This window comes from Myotis davidii, unplaced genomic scaffold (assembly GCF_000327345.1).
Source record: "Myotis davidii unplaced genomic scaffold, ASM32734v1 scaffold458, whole genome shotgun sequence".
NCBI classification, from domain to species: Eukaryota; Metazoa; Chordata; class Mammalia; order Chiroptera; family Vespertilionidae; genus Myotis; species Myotis davidii.
The window spans coordinates 2,507,437-2,516,707 of NW_006289819.1; the positions used below are offsets into that span (position 1 = coordinate 2,507,437).

At 43.9% G+C, this 9,271-nt stretch overlaps 1 protein-coding gene across 1 annotated transcript; it reads left to right on the forward strand.

Moving 5' to 3' along the window:
* Positions 1 to 5,068: 5,068 nt before the first annotated feature.
* On the forward strand, positions 5,069 to 6,013 carry LOC102756387 (olfactory receptor 2A12-like). The gene has a single exon (XM_006762643.1). The coding sequence runs from the start codon at positions 5,069 to 5,071 to the stop codon at positions 6,011 to 6,013; it is 945 nt and encodes a 314-aa protein (XP_006762706.1).
* Positions 6,014 to 9,271: the final 3,258 nt, after the last annotated feature.

Consider the following 9,271-nt stretch of genomic DNA (forward strand, 5'->3'; position numbering starts at 1 on the left):
TCTTCTTCTTCTTCTTCTTCTTCTTCTTCTTCTTCTTCTTCTTCTTCCTGTATTGCAAAACAATCCCTGGCTCTGTGTCTTGGGGGTTTCAGAACCTAAGCCTGGGTAAGGGAATGATATGGAGAATAGACAAATAGTCAAGAGAGAAAATACAGCAAGATCTATGACCATCCTGTGAAACATCTACTGCCTGTGGCCCTGGCTAGGGCTTCCCTAAATCAGGTAGCTAACTGGTCCACGGACCCCATATCTAGGAGACCATAGCATGTCAAACTCAGACACATTTTGAGAGTGAAGGGGAGTATTTTAAATAATTACAGGAGCTAATTGATCTACAACAGGAATAAACCAGAACTGTTCCATGAAAATTAAAATATGAGATCATCCTACCCAATCCCATTCTTGGCTGCCCTGCTGTCTCCCTGACGTTGGGGCCGACCACTGCGGCTGATACTGGTTAGACCTAAAAATCTGAGTTGCCTGAGTGAATGTGCTGTGTTTCTGGGGACCTAAGCAGTCACAGCCCCAAACTCTGGGGAAGCATCCAGTCCTGCCCAGCTGTTGACTTGCTCACCTTTATGCTCCAGCTATACTAATAGGACTTCTTTGGACTTTGCCTTTAGAACTTGTCCTTTAAGATGACTTGCTGTGTCCAGGACTCCTGCACTTCCCAGGACTCATCCAGTTCTTCACCTCAGGTCCCATTTAGTGACCCAGGCCCTAATCCTACACACAGACACTCTTTGACCTTTGATTATCACTTGATCTGGATTCCTCATCACTGGCCTCTACCCAGGTAAAAGTATTCACCGTTGGCCTGAAGTCCCCTAGTTCCCAAACTGAACTTCACCTTGCCTTGAACTTGACCTTCGTCACCACACCCTACAGAAGTTAAATTCTACCTTGCTGGACTGGACCATCTCTCATAGTTGGTCAGTTCCTTCCACCCATGAGACAGGCTCTGTCCAACAGCAGTTAATGAGGCTGAGCCAGTCTCCTGCCTCAGGGATTCCAGAAGGAGTCAAGAGAGTGTCCTCCAAGTGGGTCTGAGGAAGACTGTGCATCTGTCCTGGCCCTTGACCACCTGGCTCCTACACCAGCCTTATGGATGCCCTCCAGCCTGACTATACATACCCTGTAAACCAGCACTGCACGTTGGCCATGGAGATGCTGCAGTAGAACGATTTGGAATCTGACAGATTTAGGTTCAAGTTCAGACGGCACAAGGTATCTGCTATGTGGTGTGAACAAGCCACTTAATTCTCTGAAACTCTCTGTGCCTCCTGACCTATCAAATGGCTTACTGACTTTGTTGTGAGGATTAATTGCCTGGCATGGCCTTTGATAAGAGTAAATGTTCAATAGTAGGTAGTTATGCTGTAGTAATAGGTTTGGGAGCATTTATATGCCCTGAGGTGTGTGGCCTTGGATAATAGGTTTCAATAAGTGGTAGTTATGAGGATATTGATAAGTATTGGCAGTATTTATATAATCTGTAGTCAAGCAGTAGGTTTGCCTCTACTAGGTGTGTGGCCTTGAATAAAATGCTTGAGGACATAAAAGACACACAAAGGTGCTTGACGAGGACACAAAGCACATCTTAGTATTATCACTGTGACACACAGAAACGTGCAGCTCAGCCATAGGACTCCTCCCTCCTCTAAGTCTCGGTGGGAAGAAAGTTCAGTCCCCAAATGGAAACTTCACAAGGATGTCCAGCTCATCTGCTCTGGGGGCCACTCCTGAAATGCCTTGGGGACATTAACTTCCTGGCTGTGTTTTTCGTCTTCCCAGAGGCTCTGTGCTGCATTTACCAGCATGGACAGGGAATCCTCAGGGCTTTTCAGGATTGGAAATCCGCTCTCCAACCCCATTCTGATAAAAGAGGGGCCCGGGTCTGCCCGCTGGGAGCCCCTCCCTCCAGGGCTGTTGCGTCCAACACACTTAGGAGAGGCGCACATCTCCCATGTAGGGCACTGTGCCAGGGAGTGGGGTGAACTGCTTTCTGCACATAGCACACAGATCAAGAGGAACCAGGCTGATGCTGCCGCAGGAGTGAAGGAGGCGACTCAAGCAGAACAGGGTGCTGGTCATTTGTAGGTGAGACTGAGGGAGGAAATGGGAGAGTTTTCTTCCCTGGGCATCCTTAAGAATGGACAAAAGATCCACCCTAGTCTCTGCCCACTCACTGGGGGAGGAGAGAAGGGTGCTCCTGCCCTCACTGAGCAGGAGTGGGGTCTCCAGCACACTTACCCAGATTTGCTCGCATCCTTCTCAGGGGGACCCTCACCCCTGGTGCACCCTGATGAGGCATCTGCTCCCTTCTTCTCTACCAGAATTCCAGAGGCAGGGAAGGAGCAGGGACGCAATGGCTGATGGAGAAAGGAGAGTGGATATGAATATGGCATTTTCCTGGTGCGAGGTTTTGATGTAATTGTTTCTTCATGGGTGCCTTTGAGAGAGTGGCAGAGTGCAGTGATTAAGAGCCCGCAGCCAGAGACCCAGGATTTAGGCCTGGTCCTGCCGTGTACTAGCTTGGCAGAAGGCAGAGCAGAATTTGGTGTTGAAGCCGAGGAATTAGCACTGAAACAGGACTCCAAAAGCGGTCTGCCGATCTCTATTAGATCTGTGGAGATGCCCTGGCCGGTTTGGCTCAGTGGATAAAGCATCGGCCTGCTGACTCAAGGGTCCTGGGTTCGATTCTGGTCAAGGGCATGTGCCTTGGTTGTGGGCACATACTCAGTAGGGAGTGTGCAGGAGGCAGCTGATCGATGTTTCTCTCTCATCGATGTCCTGCAACCTGGTTGAGAAAACAGTACACAAAATCTACCAGACCAGGCTGGTGGGTAAGGAGGAGGAAGCCCTGAGCTGAGCCTTGAAGGTTGGTGGGATGTGAAGTAGGAGAAAGGATTATGGAAACATTGAAGCAGATAAATACTTTAGGGAAGGGTGGTGGAGATCTGCCTGGCATATATGCCAGAACTGAGAAAGGTAGCCTGGAGGTCTTTGGCTCAGAAAGGAGGCCACCCCAGGTGCCCAGACTGGGATCCTTTTGGTGGTCTTGCTGTTAACAACATGGCTCAGATGTTTCAGAGATACTAATAAATCACAGACTTGAAAATTGGTTAGAACCAGATGGGAAAGGCCTTAAATTCCGGTCTAAGAGGCACGAGAAAGGGCATGAGAGGTGAAACAGGACCTGCTGATGGGTGCACCAGGAAGGGAGGCCAGTAAGAGGCCACTGAAAAAATCCAGGTCTGGATTGTGAACCGGTGGCTAGGAGGGTGTGAGCAGCCCTATCATCCTGGATTCAGGGTTTGCCGTTTGCACTGCTGACCAATACTTATTCCTTTAAAGTTTCTCTTCTAATATCTAAGACTCTGAGCTTCCCTAGTTCTCCTCCTCCCTTGGTAAACATTGCTTCTCTGGGACATTTTTTCTTCATCCAATTATTGATGGTTCCTAAAGCTCAGACCACCTTCTTTTGCCCACACAGCCTCAGACTGTCACCATCATCCTGCAGCAATCGGTTCTCACAATCATGTTTTAACCCCTGTCTTCTGGAACCTCAGAAGCTTGAAAATGCTATGCTAGCTCTTCCCCCTCCCTCTACTCTTCCTTCCACTCAGCTTCTCATTATCTACATTGCTACCATTCACTGGGCACTTTCAATAAACCAGGTATATCTCCTGTACTCTCCACTATGGGGGAGGTATTATAGACGACAAGCATGAGACTCTGAGAGGCTAAGTGGCTTGGGAGTAGTAAAAAGACTTCAAGACTCAGGTGCACTGACCCCTGAATCTTGCTCTATGCACTCTCCTATGCTCTGGCCGCATGTCTCCAGCTCCCAGAAGGACTCTCCTGCCAACACAATCCTGTTCAGCTGACTGCTCAGCTCCCCTTGGTGCTCATGGCACTGACGCAGTCATAGGTCTCCAGCCTGGTATTACTGCTATCAAAGCATAGCAGAGCCAAAGGGTCCTTTGGAGTGGTCAAGTCCAACAACTTCACTTAAACATGGGGCTTTGAAGTTCACCGAGGGCTATGGAGTTACCCAAGGCGTCACAGCAAAATCAGGGCAGAGTCCAGACCAGCCCTCGCTCTTCTGATTTCCAGACTCGGTCCACTTATACTAATCCCTTTTACTTGCCTAGTGTTTATATATATTGCAAAATGCCTTGACTTACAGTATTTCATGTGCGCCTTGCCATTCCTCTGTGCCGTAGATGTTTACCTCTAACAGATGCTGAGACCGGCCAGTGGAGGTGAAGAGACTTGCCCGAGGTCACACAGCAGGGTAAGTGACAACCATGGGGCATTCAGGAAGAGCTGAATTTAAAATGTGGTCCTGGGTGGTACTTGTAAGGACTCAAAAGAGAATCCCACAGCTATCTAAGCATAAGAAACAAAGTTCAGACAAGCCTTAGGGGCTGGAGGTAGCAGGTCTGGAAGCAGTCACTCTCTCCCTGCTGCTCAGGCTGTGAGGTGTCTCTTCTCTGCGTCCCAGCATGCCTGCTGTTTTATCATCACTGCAAGACCTCCCTCTTTCTTCTCCGTAGCTTCAGCGCCCCTTTTGAGTTTCCATGGCACCAGCTTTGCATTGACAGTCCCTCAGCCACCCATAGCCCACAGACACAGACTTTCCGTGTCATCATTTCAAATTCTCAGCAGAGAATTGTCTTCCAGCTTGGGACAAGTGTACATCCTTAGTAGAATTCGGCAGTGGCCAGGGTTTGGCTGGATCCCCTGCTACAAACATGGCTACCTGATGACTTCTGTGGGTGAGGGTGGCTTCCAGAGCAGGGTCTATGGGCAGTCAGACAGCCTATATCCTATTAAGGTCCGGATCCAGGCCTTCTGACTTATTTCCCAGCGCCAGGACTGCCCTAGCTTCCTTTCCCTTTTCACCCAATCAGCAAAGGTTTGACCAAATCTTTTTTTGTGTGTGCAACTTTCGGTGCAAGATGCTGTGCGTGTGACTCAACTTCTATCAGCTCTGTCCTCCCTCCCACAAGGCCAAGGATAGAACAGGGACGTTCTGTTTGTCTTTAAGAAGTAGATCACCATGCAGAGCCTTGGCAAAGAGAACCACAGCTCTGTATCCGAGTTCATTCTCCTTGGCTTCTCCAGTGAGACACCGGTCAGCATGGCCCTGTTCACTTTCTTCCTCCTCCTCTACCTCATCACCCTTCTGGGCAATGGACTCATCATCACCCTGATCTACCTGGATTCACACCTCCACACGCCCATGTATTTCTTTCTCAGTATCCTCTCCTTGGTGGACATGAGCTATGTAACCACCACCATGCCCCAGATGTTGGTTAATATGGTATGTCCAAGGATGACTATCTCTTGGGGAGCTTGTGTAGCCCAGATGTTCATCTTCTTGGTCCTGGGCATTGCTGAGTGTGTCCTCTATGCCATTATGGCCTATGACAGGTATGTAGCCATTTGCTTCCCCCTTCACTACACCCTACTCATGAGCCGTCCCGTTTGTATCAAGATGGTCACAGTCTGTTGGTCCATTAGCATAGCCGGGGCCCTTATCTACACTGTCTTCACCATGCGTCTGCCTTATTGTGGTCCCCACAAGATTAACCACTTCTTCTGTGAGGTCCCTGCTATTCTGAAGTTGGCCTGTGCGGACACATCCCTCAATGACCGGTTGGATTTCATCTTGGGTTTCATCCTGCTTTTGGTCCCACTCTCCCTCATCCTGGCCTCTTATGTTCGCATCTTTATCTCCATCTTGAGAATCCGTTCATCCCAGGGGAGGCTCAAGTCCTTCTCTACATGTGCTTCCCATGTCACTGTAGTCACCATGTTCTACGGGCCGGCCATGATCATGTACATGATGCCTGGCTCCTGGTACAACCCAGAGCGGGACAAGAAGCTAGCCCTGTTCTACAACGTTGTCTCTGCCTTCCTTAACCCCATCGTCTACAGCCTCCGGAACAAGGATGTAAAGGGGGCCCTTCTGAAAGTACTCGGAAGAGAGACGGCCCAATGACCTAGGATCTTTCAGAGTTGTCCAGACTCATGATGGAGCTCATGTGGTTTCATAAAAATACATCAGTTCTGATCACCCTGAATCTTTCTGGGTTTGTAAGCAGCTGGGAGAGGGTGTGGCCAACCCTAAACTAAAGATCCCCCCTTGGCTGGAAAACTTTCAGCTGCCACCACCCAATGACTCAGTTAAGTAGTGAAAGCAAAGGATTTCTCCTACAAAGACTATATCTTTCTGGCTCAAGGCCATTGCTCTGTTGCTTTTCCTGGTTGTTTTTCTTGCCTTTGAAAATTTACGTCAGTGCAATATGATCACAGCCAAATGTTTAACATGCGAACATGCTTTCACACAGTGTAAAGGATTTGGGGATGAAAATGGCATAAAGAGTAGACAGAGGATGCAGGAAGACAGTCTTGCCTCACTGTCTGCCATGCATTTACAGATAATACTTAGCATTGCTCTTAGCACTAGATGTTATAAAATCTAAGCTGCAGTTATTTTAGACATACTGTGCAACTGTATACTCAGTGGTCGGAAAACTGCGGCTCACGAGCCACATGCAGCTCTTTGGCCCCTTGAGTGTAGCTCTTCCACAAAATACAGGCGCGTATGGACAGTGTGATTGAAACTTCGTAGCCCATGCGCAGAAGTCAATATTTTGTGGAAGAGCCACACTCAAGGGGCCAAAGAGCCGCATGTGGCTCGTGAGCCGCAGTTTGCTGACCACTGGTACAGCTAATAATCTATCTGGTCTGGACTCAACTTGTGAAACTGAATCTGACCTGGTTTACATTTTAAATCCTTTTTTAAAGGATGAAATAATTACAGAGAAAATTGAAATCTTTTTCAAATATTACCAACTCCCCTGAATCAATCACTATGATTAAACCTAAGTTTATTCAATGTGTTTTTAAGCTTTTGCTACATATAATTGTATCAATGAACAATATATAGAATTATTCTTGTATAAGTTTAAATTTTTTTTTAATGATAACATGAGGTCAATATCACTCTAACAAAATTTTAATTCAACATCATGGTTCCGACATCCACTCATTTGATAATAATAGGCCTAGCTTATTCCCTTTGACCAGCATTTGAATATACCACATTTTATTTATCTACTATTGAACACTTGTTTATTTTCAAATTTTCACTGTTTAAATAATTATGCAACTAATGTCTTTGGACATTTTTCCATATGTAAATATTTTTTCTAGGATTTATGTATACTGGACTTTGAAGATTGTAGAATAAAAGAAAATTTAAATTTACTAGACACTCCTAAATTATTCTTCCAAGTAATTACACCAATCTACACCTTTCATTCCTATCAGTACTTGATATTGTGTATGTATCTCAAACATCCTAGTTTTCTTGTCTCTCACATAGGTGGAAAGTGGCAACATTATTTTTTGTTTCATTTGTTTTTCCTTAGTTGCTAGTGAATCTAACTTCTGGTAAGATTGCTGGTAGTACTGTCAAGTGAGTATAGTGGGTTCTGAAGTCAGACTTATGTGTTCTAATCCGACCTCTACCGACTCTTTACTGACTCAGTGAAGATGGGAAAGTTACCTCACTTCTCTGAGTTTCAGTTTTCCCCTTCTGGTAATGGGAAGAAAATAGTATGCACTTCAGAGAGTTGTTGGAGTATTAATAAGATAATACATGTAAAGCACTTATCACAGTGAGTAGCAAATGATAAGTGTTCAATAATATAAGATATTGTTTGCCTTTTCTTGATTTGTAGTTTTTTATATACATTTTGGATATTAAGTATTTGTCTATTACATGCATTGACTATGTCTCCTTTTAGCTAATTATTTGTTTTTTCTTTTTAATTGAAAAAGTCAGAGGCAAACAAAAGGAAGAAAATGAAAATTGACCATTACCTTAGACCTGGAGATAACTACTGCTAATGTTTTAGTGTCTATATTTCAGGGCTTAAACTTTATTAATTGCTTGTATCAATATTTTTGAAGCTATAAATTATAATACAATTGTTAAACAATTTATTATTTGTTTTCATGATTTTAAAAATTGAATTATAAAGTATGTATTCTTCTATAACTTGATTTAATTACTCAACAATAGTTTGGGTATGTATCCATGTTGGTTTATTTTTACTGCTGAAGAATATTTTTCACTTTCTTTCGATATATAGAATAGAATAATAACTTAATAAATAGAATTCTTAGTGAACTCGTGATTTTTTTTCTTTATGTTTTTTTCTTATATATCAAAAACTTTCTGAACCCATTAACTCATGAAGAAACCCATAAGATGTTAGGATTAGTTCAAGGAATAATTTTACTTATAGAAATGTATGCTTTCTACTGAACATTTGCATTGTTGTGAATATGAATCATTTCATTACTCTAGATAGGAATAATTTTCATTGCTATAGTTTTCTATAACTTCACAGCTACACCTGCCGAGTTGTAAAATGACCTAGTCCATATAAGGTCAATTAAAGGAATGCACCCCATAAAGTCAGATATTCCTCAGAGGACCTGCTAGGCAACACCAAGAAGGCCTTTTCGCAAGTCTTAGATGATGTTTTTCTGATAATATCCACCCTTATGATCTTAAATAATCTTCAAATATTATCCCTAATCACAAAACAAAGCTGGTCTTTGCAAACACATTTTTTTTTATATTTTTGCAAACACATTTTAAATAGGATGAATTAAAAAAAAGAAATCTACAGACAGATACCGCAGAGAGAATCTTCAAAGCATTATAGTTAAAAGAGACTATCCTAAGTGTAGCCAAAGGAGGGGGAAATGCCAGATTTTTTGAAAGGAGCTAAATGACAGCCAACATTCCTCTGAAGAACAACAGTGGAAATGAGCTAAAAGAAAACAACGACCACACAAGTTTTTCATTTCTGTCTCTCTCTTTTTTTTGCTAACTTAAATTATTTTGAAAGTCATTTGAAAGACACTAAGACTTCAAGGATATAGATTCCAAATTCATATTTTGTCCAACCACCGTCACTGGTCTCTGTTATGCCAAAAAGTTGATTTATTTGGCAATTCCTATTGTTAGCTTCCTGGAGAAGAGATCTTTTCTCATAAGCCATCTTTTTTCTTTATCTCCCCCTTTTTTTAAGAGCAGAGCTTAACTTCCAGGAAATAGTATGTTTGTTGGAGATCAGTATTTAAAAAAATGTCAAGGTAGATCTAATATGTTCAACAAAGTGGAGGGCTCAGCCAGAGATGTGGGGAGGTTCTCCTTTGTTTGTTTATCATTTTTTTT

Bases quoted from the DNA above. Each gene is read 5' to 3' on its own strand.
- LOC102756387 (XM_006762643.1), top strand. From the start codon at position 5,069: ATGCAGAGCCTTGGCAAAGAGAACCACAGCTCTGTATCCGAGTTCATT.